Below are 18,233 nucleotides of genomic sequence, written 5' to 3'. Positions count from 1 at the left end.
CACACAGATACTCAGCACACATTTGTATTGGGGGTAAGTCATCAAGCTATTTGAGATAAATCTATCTTGTTGCTGCTACACATGAGATCTAATACTAGTAGGAGGTGCTCTCTTGAACTTTATCTTCACCTCCACTCTATTTACATTAGAGTTTTCCCTTCAATTTGAGAGTTATACCTCCTAATGAAACCTCTACCAAAAACTTACAATAACTCCATCAACCACTTTTCCTTTCATCAATATTCGATCCCTCTTTTTAGCTTACAATCTCCCTTCCTTCTTGTTGGATCTCTCTCTCTCTCTCTCTCTCTCATGATGCACACAATGACGCATTACTCAATTATTATTGAAAGCATCATTGAAGACACATGTCTTTTTGTTGTGGAAAGATGTATTTTATAATTTGTATCTTATCTGTATTTATCGTTATCGGTAGAATAAATGTCATGTGTCGATAGGTTATATATTGTCTATCGAATATGATGTATAGTTTGGATGTGATATCTAGAATAGGATGTAGCGTTCGTAAGATGTGAGATAAAATGTCGTCATATTCGATAGACAACATATAACCTATCGATACATGACACTTATTCTACCGATAACGACAAATACAAATAAGATCTCTCTCTCTCTCTCTCTCTCTCTCTCTCTCTCTCTCCACTTGACCCCAAGTAACTGGTAGGCCGCTTCTTAAGTCTGAAAATGATATAATTGACATTTAATTTTGACTTTAATGGTCTAAGAGGCGCAAAAAAAAGTTCAGGGACCAATTAAACGGAAACATGATATATATATATATATATATATATATATATATATATATATATATATATATATATATATATATATATATATATATATATATATATAACTTCACTCTTTTAAAAGTTTAAATACTTATACTTTAGGGTAGGCATGCAAAAACCGTTTTTTTTTTTGAATCGGACCGGTTCAGAAAACCGGTTCGGTTCTAGTCAACGTAGTCAAAACCGGTTCACCCCCAAACCGGTTCACCCCCAAAAATATCCGAACATATGTAAACCGGTTCAGCAAAAACCGGTTCAAAAACAGGTTCAAACCGGTTCGACACAAATAAGGTTTTCTAATTTTGTTTTTCTTTTTGGCTAATAAGTGTAAAATAGGAATGGTTTTTTTTTTGTTTAGATTATATTGCACTAGAGTGTTATAAACCAAATTTTTTTTTGTCTTCACATTAGGTGGATTTAGGAATTGGGGGATTGGGAAGGCTTATAAGCCTTACATATATACACACACATACTGCACGTCCACGTCCATATGGACCATTTTGCCATAAGGTTTTTTTTTTTTTTTTTTTTTTTTTTTTTTTTTTTTTAATAATAATATACATATGTTTTCATGTATTAACTTTTTTTTTGGTTTTAAATTTTATGTTTGTGTATATGTAGAAAAACATAATGTATGTAAAAAATTGTTCAACTTGAATCAACACATTTTTTGGAGCAATTTTCAACATTTTTTTCATTTTTTTTTTTGTTTTTTTATATTGGAAATACATAATACAACTTCAAACATAAAAACAGAAAACATCCAAATTGTCAAACTAATACATCTTCAAACATAAAAACACAAAACATCCAAATTTTTTTTGTTTTTGTTTTTTTATTCGTCATCCGTCATGTTGTTGCGTAATCCTCTCTCATACTCGATCTCTTCTAGAGTGAGTGGCACCGACATTCCCATCGTTACTTCTTCCTCATGTACTCGTGCTTCGGCATGCAACGATGTGCCTTCTAGTACTTCAATGTCTTGTATCCTTTCCACGCCATCAAGGTAGCATTTCAAGCAAATGCACACTTCCACCGACAAAGGGGTTAGTTTTGTTCTTCTTTGTGATATTACCCTGCCACTAACAGAAAAAGCCGATTCCGAAGCTACCGTAGAAGCTTGGGAGCTTAGTAGATCACGGGCCATAGCGGCTAGAATCGGAAATTGGGTTTCCTTTCCTTTCCACCAAGCCAAGATATCAAAATTTTCAAACTCTTGAATACTCATTTGAGACAAGAAATCAGAACCAATGTACCTCCCGAGCTCGCTACTTGGGGTGTTAGACCGAGCTCGTTTGAAATTTTCGTTCCTCAAAGTATTATAAAGCCTAATTGTTTCGTTATTTTGGTGAGAAGTGGATTCGGATGCCCCCGTATTTTGCATCATGTCATGAATGCTTGTTGAACCATATTTTGTTAAATAAACTTCAAACAAATTTTGAAAAACTTTGTTAAATTTTGAAACTTCCTTTGATGCATAATCCATGTCATCATCCATTAAACCCAAATCGTAACAAATATTTTCAATTAAAGTCTCAACCCCCCAACATTTAGAGCCGGATTCAAAGCGGCGGAACAAGTAATAATGGGAGGCATTTCTTGAAAATATTTTTTTAACTTTGCTTTCATCGGTTTCATCATATTAGCAAACATTGTGCTCCTCATTTCAAACTCATTTATTTTCGCACATATTAAAAAAATTTGGTTTAAAACTAAACAACTTGTAGGATAATAAACCCCCGATAAAAAAGTAGTTGCTTTTTTAAAAACATCAAGCATGTCCGTAACAAGTTTGATAGTATCCCAACTTGATTCCGGATAAGCCGTAACCTTATTACGGTCTGCAAGGTTGTCATGAAACATTTTTAAAGTATCTTTTTGACGTAATGCACATTCAAACATTTTGCAAGTGGAGTTCCATCGGGTATTATTTTCCCAATTCGGACCTAAAAAGAGGGCATTCGCATCGACACAAAATTGCATATAATTATGATATCGAGCGTTACTAGAACTAAAAATATCTTTTAGCATATCTTTGAAACCATCTTTTATAGTTTCAATGCTAGTTAGTCCATCTTGCACAACCAAATTAATGATATGTGCAACACATCGACTATGAAAAAAAACACCATCGCAAATTGGTTTATATTTTAGTTTTAGTTGTCCAACCGCCACGGTGTTGTTTGAAGCATTATCAAAAGATATAGAAAAAATCTTTCCTTCAAGTTTATAAGTTTTGATCACACAATCTAAAATTTTAAATAAATTTCTACCGGCGTGCGGGTATTCAAACAATTCAAACGTAATCGTACGCTTCATCATTACCCAATTAATTGGATTAATCCAATGAGCGGTAACACAAAGGTACGCATCGGGTGAACCGTGAGGAGCCGTCCAAACATCACAAGTTAAATTCACACAGGTTTCTAAAGATTGAAATCCTAAAATCAATTCATTTTTTGCAAGTTTCCACATATCAATACAATCACGTCTAATAGAAGTACGACTCACATGGCAATATCGTGGTTGGAGAGTATCTTGGATGAGTGAAGTCAATCGTTTGTTGTCGAAGTGGTCAAAAGGCAAACATTCTTGAATCACGAACTTCGCCATCCTATCCCGAACTTTACTCAAATCATAACTCCACAATGTTGCATCATTCGTCATTGTTGTTTGATTATGTCCCGGCCCAAATTTCACCACGGAGCATCTTTTTGTCATATGCGTTTTCAATATCGAATTCCCTTCTTCATTAAAAAAAGCAACACATTTCTTGCATCGCGCTCTTTTTGTACCGTTCGACATTACACACAAATCATAGTTGCACCAAATAGTCGGATTTCTATTTGTTTCTTTGATGCTAACAACGGTAGGATTGTTTGATGAATCTCCAATACCAATGGAAGCCGAATCCATTGTTTGAATTAATAGCGTTTTTTAAAGTAAGAGGTTTTTTGAGGTTTGGTTAACCCAAAACATCTAATAGCTATTTATACTATCAAATATTAGGGAATATGGCCAAAAGAGACCAAAAATCGAGTGTCTAACAGCCATAAACGGCTATATAGCCGTTAGAATAAGACAAAAAAACGGTAATATGCAAAACCGGTTCAAAATCGGATCAAAAAACCGGATCAAAAACCGGTTCGAAACCGATCCTAACAGTCACATTATCGAATTGGTTCGGTCCGGCGATTCGGTTCATCGGGGGTTCGGTTCAAAGCTGAACCGGTTCGGAGGTAAACCGGTTTTCGGTTCATTGACCGGTTCGGTTTGTGAACCGGTTTTTTTTGGTCACTGTCTACTTTATGGTGTCATTTTGTATTTTATCATCCAATATTCTAAAAAAAAAAGTAATTAGCCTAAAAAGTCAAAGTTGATAAAGTTCACATTAGACAAATGTAAAAAAATTTTTTTTTTTTTTTACGGTGATATTACAAAAAAATATATATTGGAAAGAATTTTATAAACTCGATGAAATTAATGTTAGTTTGAGTAGTTTTTTTAAAACTTTTGAATATGTTAATTTGAATTTGAAGACGGTGTGGGTTTTGGATTAAATGCCAAAATTGCCAAACAGAAGAAACTAAAAGTGAACCGCGTGAGTGTAACTGTGACGGGATACAAGCAGTTTGGTCGGACTACGGGGCCAAAAGAGGGTCCCGGTAATTATGGATTTATGTTCTTTTTCTATGAGATAGACACTCACTTCTTTTTAATATCCATTTAATATACATAAGAAAATTACTATCACTTTGACATTTTTTGAGTTATGGTTTAATAATTATATGAAAATAATTTCTATTATGATTATTGTAACCTTTATTTTCAATGATTTGTTATTTACTTATACCATATTATATGTATTTTATGAAATACCACCTTACTCTGAAATGACTTCAAAATTTTTTGTTTAACTTGTTATCCACATATTATGTAGAAAGTCCTTGATGTCATATAGGTTAACGAAAAATCATGCTAGTTTTAGCACTGTTAAACAGAAAATATAAGGTCAATAATGGTCTTAGTGGAATTGTTTCTTTCAAAAATGGATGGCTTGCATTGACCGGGATAATATAATGGTTAAATACGTAAAATGAAAGTAAAATACAATGGCTTTTATATTTATTGTCTTTTAAAGAAAGATAAATTATCTAGATATTTATGTCGACTTTTTTAGAAAGTTTAGCCACTATATTTATTTCGATCAATTATTCTTTTTAAATCTACTACGACAATTATGACCCTAAAGCTAATATAACTTCTCATTAACTTACATAGCACAGTAATGGCACCATAGTCCATATATGCTTCCTAAAATAACACCTAACTTTTTAAAATGGTTTCTCACTTACCAATACCTAACATGATGTGTATAGTATGTTAAACCAACAAATAACAGGTTATTTCAAGAAGAAAGATGCACATATGTATCAGATATCATATCATATAGATAATAAAAAAAGCCATTAAACTTCCAACAACAATCATTGAATTACTTAAACCGCAAAAAAGATCCAGAGATAATGACTTATGCATATTGCTCTAAAAATATCAACATTGACATTAAATCAAGAAAAGCAACATACTTTGTGAAAGCTAATAACAAGTTAAAATGGTCCCACATGCACATTAGAATCTTTTGATCAACACAAACATGAGTTAACTTAGTACATGATGTACAAACAAACTCTCACTACTAAACCATCACAACAAACACACTAACCAAAATGAAAGCGCAAATCACATACAACAACAAACAACAACCAAGAACCCTAAATCTCAAGCTCTTTTCTTGTCTTTCAATGGCCCTCTTGGGATTCTACTCACAACCTTTGCATCAAACACTTTGTATTGTTTCTTAATCTCAATCATTGCTTTTTCTGCAAACGCATCCACTTGATCCTCGTACTTCTCGTATACAACGGGAATCGTATGTAGAAGCACAAATACTGTTTTCCCAAAACAAAAATTCAAATGATTTTTTAAAATATACTCAACAAAATATAGCAATGTACTTGAGTAATTCCATTCATTTGTTTATTGTAGCATCCGAAAAAACAAAATGAGGTAAAAAGTTGGAACTTTAGTCAAAAAGAAACACCCGTATATAAAGACATGTTTGCAAGTCTTATATTCAATTTGTTCATTTAGATGAAGATTTGGTGGGAAAAGATGTAATTAACATGGTTATGAGAATCAAAGAAGAGATATGGACATTACTTATATAGAACAATGTCAAGAAATTGCACCAACTCCCAACAATGGAGAGAACCCAGAGTCCAGCAACAACCTGTCCCAACAGTATGAAATTAACAATCAAGTTAGCATAGAAAGAGGGAAGAGGGAGTAAAACTAAAGGCATGAGGATCAAATCAAACAACATACACCAAGAAACTTCTTTAAATCCCTTCCAGATGCAATGTTCCTAAGCGTGTCAAGACCCTGATTCAGTTCATTCCTTAACCCAGCAGCAATCTGAAGAAACTTGTCTTCAGGAATTCGAACTTCAGGGATACGTGGAGGAGATCTGTAGTTAAATCAGTCAGTAAATGACCCTCAAAACATGATAATCTAATCAATAAAAAGCTTACTTGTTGATGAACTTAGAAGCATTGGACCACAGGAAAAGAACTGCAAATGCAAGGATCAAAAAATGGCAAACCAAAGTAAGCAGATGGTACTCCAGCAATTCAAAGAACACCCACACCGCAGTTGCACCACCGAGTACACTGGCTGAAATTTTCTTGTTTCTCCATAAGAACACATCAGCAGCTGCATAAAATCATCACAAAACAAGAAATTACGAGAATAGAGTAAACAGTAACTAAGTTTTGTCTTTGAAATTAAAGTAACACTATCAAAACAGGAGTAGAAACCGATAATTTCCTCTTAACATAGCAAAAATCGACAGAAAATCACGAAATCAAGGAAACTTATGAAAGCAAAAACTTAAATAGTTACTAACTATTTCTACTTACGTTTTCCACCACCGAAAACCTTGTGAACCGGCTTCTCCCTACCAAACAATCGGTAGATCTTCGACTTCATCGAAGAAGTCGGCGACGGAACATCATGATGCTTCTTCTTCAACTCATCATCGTGCTTCTTCTTCTTCTTCTCCGTATCAGAATCCGACGACGAAGAATCGTCTCGCTGAATCTTCTCTGTAATCTTATCCATAAACGACTCACCTTTCTGCTCGATTTCGTCTCCGTACTCCGCCATATCGCTCAAAACCTCTGATTCAGAACCCTAACTGTTGAATCGATTGATTTTTCAGCAGCAACAAATGTTACACACAGTAACTACACACAGTGAATATAGCTATGCCAGATGATTTTGCCCAAATTGGTAACAGGTGGATGCGTGAGGGATTATATACGTGTACGAACTTCGAGAACAGAGTACCCGAGGCTGAGGCTCGGATACAAATAAAAGTATTTGAAAAATATGTAACGCCGTTACTTGCCGTTAAGTATTTACTTTTTTCTTTTTTGGTAAATTAATGTTATAATTGTGTGTGTGTTTTTTTTTTTTTTTTTCTTTCTGTAAATCAATTTTTTTTGACAAAACTGCAAATTTGGTCCTTGTGGTTTGCAAAAATCTTTGGATGGGATCCAAAAAGTTTCCAGCTTGCACAGAATGTCCAAAATTAAGGTTTTTCTGGGTTTTTGGTCCTAAACTTAAGAAATTCTTGTAGTTTTGGTCCATGCAGCACTTGAATTGACTGTTTTGCCCTTTAAATTTCTTTTTTTGTATTTTTTATATTCTATTTTATAAATATTAATGCAAAAAGGAATTAGGTTGGTTCATCGCATCTCTCTCTCTCTCTCTCTCTCTCTCTCTCTCTCTCTCCCCACCCCATCGGAGCCCTCCCCCATTCTCTTTCTTCTTCTTCTTCTTCCTCCTCCTCATCTCTCTCTCTATCTCTCTCTCTCTCTCTCTTAAAATAAAACGCCATGGTTGGACTTGTATGATTTTTTCTTGCTTGAAAATAAAAACAAATCCACATAAACCAAACACATACACATACATTCCAGATTACTAATCGTTTCTGTCTAAAAGCTCTTATTAAAAAACCCAAATATGTGGAAAAAAAAGAGAGCTTGTGTTTCATCTGGGTTTTGTTTTGAGGTTGTGAAAAATTCCAACTAAACACAATCACCAACAACACCAAATTCCCCCAATTGATGAGTTGATGATGAGATGATGAACTGGTAACACAGGCATCGATGATGAGATGATGAACTAGAATATGAGGAATGCACACTAATTCCCCCATCCATTCTTCTTCTTCTTCTTCTTCTCACCTGCACACACCGTTGTTGAGTTCCAGCTATCAAAGTTTTCATTTGCTCCATTAGTGTCGTCATCATCATTGCTACTTCTTTGAATCAGAACCCTAACCTTTGGTTCAACACAAACCTGTGTAAGGGATTCCATATATGTTGTTCATCATCGGACAACCACCATCAAAGAAATTAGGGCTCTTAAGAAGTAAGGGTTGATAAGTAACATAAATTGAAGCACATTTCCACAAATAATCAAAGATCTGACATCTGGGTTCAATACACATAGTGAAAAACTGAAACACACACACACACACTCGAGAAAGAAAAAAATGGTGTAAACTCGATTGAAGAAAAATTAACTTGTGTGTGTTTTCTTTCTGATTTGCAGGTCGTGTTTATGATTGTGGTGGTCGACGGTGGTGTGTCCATGGAGAGAATATGGTGAGAAGATGATGGAACTGTGGGAAGAATCGATGGAGTAATTGGGTTTTTGGTCATGGGATGAAAGAGAGAGAGAGAGAGAGAGAGAGAGAGGTGGATTGGGGTCTATCTTTTTTGTTTTTTATTTTTATTTCATAAAGTATTATAATAAATACGAAAAGAAAATATAAAATTGAAATTAAAAGGGTAAATCAGTAATTTCAAATCTTTTTGGACCAAAAACCTAGAAAAACCTTGATTTTGGATCTTCAGTGCAAGCTGAAAACTTTTTGGACCCCATCCAAAGATTTTTGCAAACCACAATGACCAAATTTGTAGTTTTGTCTTTTTTTTTTTCTAAAAGGACCTTAGATTTTTATTTTTATTTTTATAATGAATTAAAAATCTTTAAAATTAAATCCATTTTATTTAAAATGGCAAATAAACCCAATTAATATTTTGAAAATTGTATATATGGTTTTGTTGAACCTTGGTTTCAAATAAACAAAAATATATGTCGTTCGTGGTGATCTTATTTTATCTTTTTTAAATAGAAAATAAGTATTGACATTTATATTTTAAATAAAATATTATTATTTTATTGAGTTAATTTCAAGCAATAATTAATATATTGGTTCGTTTTAAAAAAAAGCACAGAAAATATTTATTTTTCCAGTTAGATGGCAACCATGAATTCATGTTCTAATTTTGCATTTTTAGTAAGTTGATATGTTGGTTTTTAAATTTGACGTCTCTTTTAAAAATGTATTAAAATATAATATTATTCTTTGAATTAATCGTCATTTTATATAGAAAATATTTGGGTATGTGGCTTTCGTGTCAATGGGAAAACATAAACCTAAGACCATAGGAAGGACGGTGGGTTCACGTACTTTATGAGCCTATGACGACCGAAGTGCATTCACAACGTGTCTTGATCTGGACCGTTGATTGAAATTGTGGAAGATCTTTCATATTTTGGTCTTCTCTATGGACGTTTGATATTTGATAAGCAGCTTTTAATGGACTTTGATGCATCACTAGGGGTCCACCATGAATCTTCATAGTCGGCAACAACATTTTCCTGCCACGTAATGTTTTGGAAACAATTTAAAATCCAATACTTTGTTTTTTAAGTTGGCATATGAATATATAAGGGTGGTAATAAAAAAACCCTAAAAGAATTTTTAAAAGGGATTTTTATTATTTTGTTTTTTAAAAAGTCTAATCAATTATTTATAATACTATTAATTTTGAGTTCTCTAATGCACAACATTTCTCTATGATTGTTTTTTTTTTTTCTCTTGGGTTTTCTTTTGTTCACAGCCACTTTAGTAATATATATATTTTTTTTAACACACGAAACTCGGTGTGACTACACATGTGTCTTCCATTTATAATCCACCGCCTCTACGATCTAATAGCATGCCGCCAATATTTTTTTTTGTTAATGTATCCCATTTCGGTGTGGCATGGTCTTACAAGTGTCTATATATATTGGAGCGCCCCTTCTCTCCACAAGAGCTCTTTTGGAGAGAATCCTGGGCTCCATACATATTTACATGGTATCAGAGCCGACGTCTTGCACCCCTGTGGTTCAACACATCCCTATTTATCCTTATCGAACCTTCGACTCTGAAGGGGAGTGTTAGTGTATCCCACATCGGTGTGACACGGTTTTATAAGTGTCTATATATGTTGGAGCGCCCATTCTCTCCATAAGGGCTCTTTTGGAGAGACAATCCTGGGCTCCATACATATTTACATGCTATCAGAGTCAGCGTCTTGCACCCCCGTGGTTCAGCACATCCCTATTTATCCTCATCGAGCCTTCGACTCTAAAGGGAGGTGTTAGTGTATCCCACATCGGTGTGACACTGTCTTATAAGTGTCTATATATGTTGGAGCGCCCATTCTCTCCACAAGGGCTCTTTTGGAGAGACAAGCCTGGGATCCATACACATTTACATTTTTCATCACCGCCTCGATTTCTTTAGGATACCGATCGCATCTTGTTTTTCTTCTCCCGTTTCTTATTCTTTCCAGAAACCTCCGATAGATTGCTTCTCACAAAGAAACTTCCTCTTTCACCGGTGGCTTTCGATGGCGGTGGTTTGAAGGAGTATGGGGAGAAATCAGTTCAAATGGAAATCAGAGTAGAAAAAGAAGTAGTCGGTTGGTGGAGTGGCGACAGAAGATGGAGTGAGCGGTGGAAGGATCGGAAAGTGAAAAGCTTTTGTTCTGCCTTCTGCTTCTGCAATTTTTATGTCGCCTCTCACCGCCAACCTAACCTCCTCAAAACGTTGAATCACAACGATTACAAGGCCGCCTTCCGGATGTGTGGTTTTGGGTATGATATTGCTAACAGTTCATCTATCTTTGCGAACTTCAACTCTTACTAGAGCTTCAGGTAGATTCTTCATTCAAGCTTCGATGCATCATGAAAGATAGTTACTACAAAGCATCTAAGGTTCATCGATTAAACCCCTCTATATTTTCATCTCACGTTATTATCAAATTGAGCAATATTATCATTTGTTCTGTAACGACATAAAATTTTAACCAAATTTTTAAATATCAAAACACATTGATTTTTAATAAATAACCATAAATTGCCATAATGTCAATTCACCAAAACTCATGTTTAATGAAAACAGTTTATAAAAACTCCAGGATCCTCTAAATCATAAAACAATCTCCAGTGTGTGTACAATCAGGCCGATGCCTTCTTGTGATCTTGAGAAGTACCTGAAACACATAACACATAACACGGTAAGCACAAAGCTTAGTGAGTTCCCCAAAATACCATACACGACTCATTAGTCACTCTAGGCCACAACTCAATAAGACCCTCCAATCAATGTGTCTCGGTGGAACCCTCCGGTCCCAACTCAGTAAACTCATAGCAACAATATTCAGCAATAATCACAAGACATAATGCAAAATATTACAATACACAGATTGTAACGCCCCAATTCTCAGGTATTATTATTATGGCTTTAATTTACAAGTTTCAAGGTCTACTCGATGAGTTGGATGCCCTAACTCGTCGAGTAGTAGTGGGATTGGGCCACGAGTTAAGTGACCAACTCGCCGAGTCGGAAGAGTGACTCGACGAGTTGGAGTTGGAGGGTGAAACCCTAAATTTCGGGGTTTTGCACCCTATTTAAGGATTCATTAGCCTCTTCTTAGTCCCTTATAACCTCCGAAGAGTCCAACAAACCTTATTTCATGTGTGAGCTTCATTTGAGTGCGTTTGAGCTTTGAAAGGAGGAATTTGTGAAGGAAGCTTGAAGGTCAAGTAACTAGCAACAAGAAACCCGTGTGGATCTACAAAGCCTGCCTCAGTTAGCTTCATTTTGAGGTAACAATTCGTGATCTTAACATTATTTCCTTCTAAATCTCATATAGGTGAAGTTAGGGTTTTGCTTTGAAATGGAGTTACTATGGTATATGGGCTAGATCTGAAGTTGCAACTTTAGATCTGAACCCTCCTTGGGATTTAGGTTCATAAAGTTTCTAGATTGGGCATGTATGAAAACCCACTTTTTGTTAAACCCTATTTCAAGTTGGATTTGGCATTATGAACCATTAGAGCCTTGCATACACGTAAATTTTGCAACTTTACGTGACAAGTATGCCCTGGGAGCTTAGATCTATAATATAGAGTCTTTACATGCATTAAAAAGCACATGTATGGATACATACCCATGGGAACTCGACGAGTTGCAAGGTCGACTTGGCGAGTCCTATGAAGATGGCCTTAGGCTCGACGAGTCCTATGAGAAACTCGACAAGTCTAATGAAGAATGTCATAAACCCGATGAGTAAGGCGTTGACCCGGCGAGTCCGATGAAGAATGTCATACACCCAACGATTCAGGTGTTGACCCAATGAGTCTAATGAAGATTTCCTTAGGCTCAGCTTGTCAGATGAGTGATGCGACGAGTTGGTAAATTTTTCAAGGAACTCGGCGAGTAGCTAAGGGTACTCGACGAGTTGAGGTCAACATGGATTGTTGACCTTGATACTTGACTTTGAATTTGACCAAGGGTTGACCAGTTGAATTCTAAGAGCGTTTTGGTAAATTAGATAATTATAGCAAAGGTCTTTGGTGAATATAGGTGTTGGATTTGGAGCTAAATTTGGAGGAGTTTGACATTACTTTCCGATCTACTTACGAGGTGAGTTACCTCACTATACTAAGGGGTCTAAGGCACCAAGGCCGATCCATCGGATATGTTATCCTAGCAGTGTTAGTATGTTGAGTATGAATTCAGTGTTTCATGCTAGTGGTTATGCTAGTTAGGTAGATCTGTAGGACTACCTGTGTTGTTATATGATTATCTGCATGCGTAGTGGTTATGTTATATGTTGATATGTTATGTGGGATGGGTTGAGGTGATACTGCTCCATGCGGTAACCAACAAACCCGTGAGCATTCCAGTTACGGGATAAGGGAGACTCGTACTATGGGCTCGATGGCAATCTAGATGTGAGTTGTGGGCCCGGAAGGCAATTCAAACTCATACTATGGGCCCATGGGTAATCCAGTTTGTAAAGTTGTGGACCCATTGCATGCTGTTTAGTTTGTTATGTCATGATATTGTTGACATGGTTATGTGGATTGTATGTGTATCGGTATTTTGGGGGATTAAGCCTCAGGCTTACAATTTCAGTTTATTGTTTCAGGTACATCAGGGGATCATGGCAAGGCGAAGGCATGATCGTACAACTCATTACGTCTTGTCTATGTTTCTGGGAAAACTCTGATATTTTACATTTTAAAACAAAGTGTAATGATTCAAATGGTTTGAAATATCTCTTTTAAAGAATTCAAATTTGGTTTAATATTTTGTGTGCTACAAGTTGGTATTAGAGTCTTGGTTTGAGTGAATTGGAGGAACATTCGTGTGAATCCAGTCTCAAATCAAGGAAGGATTTTCACAATAATTAAAAAAAATGGTTTTCAAAATAAGTAAAAGAGGATGCAGGGTGTACGATCAGCCGGAGCCAGTAAGTAGACCCCAGAATACCATACAATTATCTGTTCATGTGATATGCTAGAACAGCATGCTAGCACTAGGCTAGGGATCTTCAGGAATTGTATGATAGAATTGCCTGATTACATGATGCCTATTAGCCTAGGGTTTTCCTTATATGATATTGACATCATTACTGTAGTTACTTGTGTATGCATCACAACTGTATATAATTAAGATCTTATAGCCTAAGAATGTTTGATTTGGCCTTATGTTCTGTTCTCATTGATTAGGGCTTAGGGTAGGATCGGATATTCGAAAGTCTATAGGGTCCAGCGTTATGTATGGCTAGCATGTGCAAGTGTTGTAGGGTTGGTGGAAGTTTCATGGATGGGTGAGTAGTGTGAAGCCGGTAGGCTAGTTACAAGATATTTAGCATTCCTCTAGGAGTGAGGATTAAGCACTCGCTATGATTATGTGTATTGTTAGGGTGTTGTGGTGATACGTGAGACAAATATGGGTAGGTGTGGAAGGTAGTATGGGCCTGTACTACTGAAAGCACATGACCCATACGTGTAGCAAGGAAGTCACAACCCTTAGGGTATAGTCGAGAGTTGGATCCTAGTTGTTATGTGGATTATTTGATATCGTTTGGTATGTTTCAGAATGGTGATGACGAGAAACTTTGTGACATGATCCGATTCTGGATCAGGAGCAGGAGACGGAGGCTAGGAGGGGTTAACAACACATGAGCCTGTGGTGCAGATGGGTATAGAGGAGTTGGATGCTAGGATTCGAGAGATCCTGAATGATGAGGTTGTTGCTACGTTCTGGGCACAACTGCCAAAGATGTTTAGGTCTATTAAGGCCGTTATGGTTGAGTACTTTGATGAGCACTATGCAGCCCTTGCAGAGATGGCTGCTGCAGCAGCTGTTGGGTTTTGAACATACTAACACTTCCTAAGTGTACATGCAACCCTAATAACCTTGGATCTATGTTTGTCTAATTATCATGCAAAGTTGAATTCCAAGGCTATATTCCTATCTAGCATACATGGGGAACAATTTTAACTTGAATGATAGATAGAATAACTTACCTTGTTGTTGCTTATGTTCCTTGAAACCTTATGAGCCTAGCACCCCAAGTGTGATGCCTCAAATGCTTCACACAACACCAAATGCACTTGGAAAGACTTTTGAGAGAATGCACACTTCTTGAAACCGGCCAAGCCCTCTTGTTTCCTTAGTGTAGCCGATTTTGGTGGAGACTATGATTCTTATATAGTGTTGACACATTTAGGGTTACACCATGTAAACCCTAATGTGTCATGACTCTTCATTTCCATGACCCATGGGTTTGTAACTCCCATGGAGCATCCATGGAGCATCCTATGGGTGGAACCCAACTTGATAATCCATGGAGCCTCTTAGCCCACTATACAAGATATGGATGATTTACATAATCAACCCATATATTTAATTAGTTCTCTTTTGATCACTTAATTAACTCTAAATTAATTATTGATCAAACTAATCAAATAATATTATTAATATATTAGAACTTATAATATATTAATAATCTCCAAGTGTTATTTCTCTCATTTAGTCTATCCAATTGCATGGTGCCATGCAACCTAAATGGACCATGCCGGGTCGGGTCAAGTACATACCAGAAATAGTTATGGACTTAGACACCTTATCCAACAGTCTCCCACTTGGATAAGTCTAATAACTATTACTGCAAGTATGACTTTAGGAACTGATCGGCAATCGTAGCACTTTTCAAGGTTTCTCGGAACTGAGAAGATGATGGTACGCCATTTAAGATAAGTGATCATATAATCCTTTGTTCTAGATATCAGTCGGACAAATACATGGAACAATGTCTTACTTATTGTCCAACAGTTTGTTTCCCGATTTCCGATTTGTTTGACAAAGAACTTAATTGAACACATCAACTTAGTTCTGATCGGGCCCGGTACATGGGTCAAAACAAAATCATCGAGGGGCCCAAATATCAGCTTCTAATCCAAGAAGGAACAGATAAACTTCAACTCATATGTTTGTTCTACCACTCATTGAATTACACACAAGAGCACGATTTATAACATCGAGTTACCAATGCGTTTTCGTACAATCAATGCATAAGCAACTTGTAAGTAACAAATCATATCTCTAGGTTTGAAGACTTATATGATATTACCGTCTCACGATCACTCGAGATAAATTTCCATGAAGTGATTCCAGTGAGCGTGGGTTGAGTCCAATGCTCAGAACTTTTGAGCACTCATGATTGTTGTAGCCTTGTCCAAGACCTCTACAACCAAACATGACAGTCTTGATTCATACCTACTTCCGACATATGACCGACTGTGGAGGTTTGAATAATATGTTATACCAAACATACATTATTCTGGAAGTCAAAACATGCAAAACAAATATAGTAAACGATCGACAAGAGATAGCAACACTTTACTCATAAATAAAACACTTTTTTATTCATCATCAAATGTCAATTACACTTTACAAATTTCAAGGTTATCTAACTACTAAATCTAATATCATCCTTCAGCCCTATGCTCCGAGCATGCTGAAGATGCTTAACTCGAGTCAGTCCCTTCGTGAGGGGATTTGTCGGATTCTCATCTTATGATACCCTCTTTTCCACGAGGAGTCCTTCGATCCGATGTCTGATGAAATGGTATTTTCTGTCGATGTGTCTGGATCTCCCGTGATCCCTTGGTTCCTTGGCTAAGGCAACAGCGCTTTCACTATCACAGAAAATTTCCATTGGTTCTTTAATAGCTGGTACAACTCCAAGGTCTCCAATGAAGTTCTTCAGCCATATCGCCTCCTTTGCCGCCTCGCTCGCTGCAATATACTCTGATTCGCAAGTTGAATCAGCCACTGTCTCTTGCTTGGAACTCTTCCAAGAAATTGCTCCTCTGTTTAGAGTAAAGACCCAGCCTGACTGAGAGCGGAAATTATCCCTATCAGTCTGGAAGCTTGCATCACTATACCCTACAACTCTCAAGTCATCACTCCCACCGAGGGTAAGGACCCAGTCCTTAGTCCTTCGTAGGTACTTGAGAATATTCTTTACCGCAGTCCAGTGTGCCTTGCCAGGGTTCCCCTGAAACCTGCTAACCATGCTCAGGGCAAAGGCTATATCAGGTCGAGTACACGTCATTGCATACATGATCGATCCTACAACCAAGGCATAAGGTATTCGACTCATTTCTGCTAACTCAGCCTCAGTGTTAGGGCTTTGTGTCTTACTCAATTTGGCGTTACTCTGGATGGGTAACTCTCCTTTCTTGGAGTCCTGCATGTTGAATCTTTTCAGCACCTTTTCCAAGTAGGTACTCTGACTAAGTCCAATTAGTCTTTTACTCCGATCTCTTAAGATCCTTATCCCTAAAATATAGGCAGCTTCACCAAGGTCCTTCATAGCGAAACACTTCCCAAGCCAGGACTTTACTTCCTGTAGGGTTGGAATGTCGTTTCCTATGAGTAATATGTCATCCACATACAATACCAAAAAGCTAACTATACTCCCACTAGCCTTGACATACACACAAGATTCATCTTCACTCCTAGAAAAGCCAAATTCCTTGACCTTTTCATCAAAGCAAAGATTCCATCTGCGAGGTGCTTGCTTTAATCCATAGATGGATTTCTCAAGCTTACACACTTTATTAGGGTACTCGCTGCTGACAAAACCTTCTGGCTGACTCATGTAAACATCTTCAGCCAACCTTCCATTAAGGAAAGCGGTTTTGACATCCATTTGCCAAATTTCATAGTCATGAAATGCGGCTATGGCTAACATAACCCTAATAGATTTAATCTTGGCTACTGGAGAGAAGGTCTCATCATAATCTACTCCAGGAATTTGAGAGGAGCCCTTTGCGACCAGTCGAGCCTTATAAGTGTGTACATTACCATCCATGTCGGTCTTCTTCTTGAAGATCCATTTGCACCCTACTGTCTTACGACCTGGTACATTCTCAACCAAGTTCCAAACTTGATTGTCATACATGGATTGTATCTCGCTATCCATAGCCTCTTTCCATTTAGCAGACTCGGGGCCTGCCATGGCTTCCTCGTAGCTGTTAGGGTCATCTTAACTTACTAGTGTCCCATCACTAATAAGTGTCTCACCTTCTGCAGTAATATGGAATCCATAGTAATGCTCAGGTGCACTCCTAACTCTCGTGGAACGTCTCAGAGGTACAGAATCGTCAATTGGCTCAACAGGAGTTTCCTCCTCAAGTTGAGGGCTAGAGTTTGAAGTTCCTTCACCACTTGACTCTTGAAGTTCTTCAAGGTCAATGTGCCTCCCACTATCTCCTTGGCTTTAAACTCGCTTTCTCAAAAGACTCCTCTTCTTGCTACAAAGACCACATTATCACTAGGTCTGTAGAAGAGGTAACCAAAGGATTGCTGTGGGTAGCCGATGAAAATACACCTCTCGCTTTGAGGTTCAAGCTTATCATGAGTCTCGTGTCTCACGAAAGCCTCGCAACCCCAAATCTTGATGTGGTCTAGTTTGGGTACTTTACCAGTCCACATCTCGTGAGGAGTTTTGGCAACTTTCTTTGTAGGGACTAGATTAAGGATATGGGAGGCAGTCTCTAAGGCATACCCCCAGAATGAGATTGGTAGCGAAGCTCGACTCATCATGGAACGAACCATGTCTAACAAGGTTCGATTACGCCTCTCAG

General features: G+C 37.0%; 1 protein-coding gene across 1 annotated transcript; it reads right to left on the bottom strand.

Annotated features, from left to right (window-relative positions):
* Nucleotides 1-5,412: 5,412 nt before the first annotated feature.
* LOC145037817 (Reticulon family protein) lies at nucleotides 5,413-7,157 on the bottom strand. Its single transcript, XM_078986545.1, has 5 exons — nucleotides 6,791-7,157; nucleotides 6,404-6,584; nucleotides 6,198-6,339; nucleotides 6,033-6,102; nucleotides 5,413-5,761 (listed from the first exon to the last, which is right to left on the bottom strand). The coding sequence occupies exons 1-5, from the start codon at nucleotides 7,035-7,037 to the stop codon at nucleotides 5,592-5,594; spliced, it is 810 nt and encodes a 269-aa protein (XP_078842671.1). The 5' UTR covers nucleotides 7,038-7,157; the 3' UTR covers nucleotides 5,413-5,591.
* Nucleotides 7,158-18,233: the final 11,076 nt, after the last annotated feature.

This window comes from Lactuca saligna, chromosome 3 (genome assembly GCF_052625555.1).
Source record: "Lactuca saligna cultivar CGN05327 chromosome 3, ASM5262555v1, whole genome shotgun sequence".
NCBI classification, from domain to species: Eukaryota; Viridiplantae; Streptophyta; class Magnoliopsida; order Asterales; family Asteraceae; genus Lactuca; species Lactuca saligna.
The sequence above is the reverse complement of the archived record's forward strand: the minus strand, read 5'-3'. Positions and strand labels throughout refer to the sequence as shown.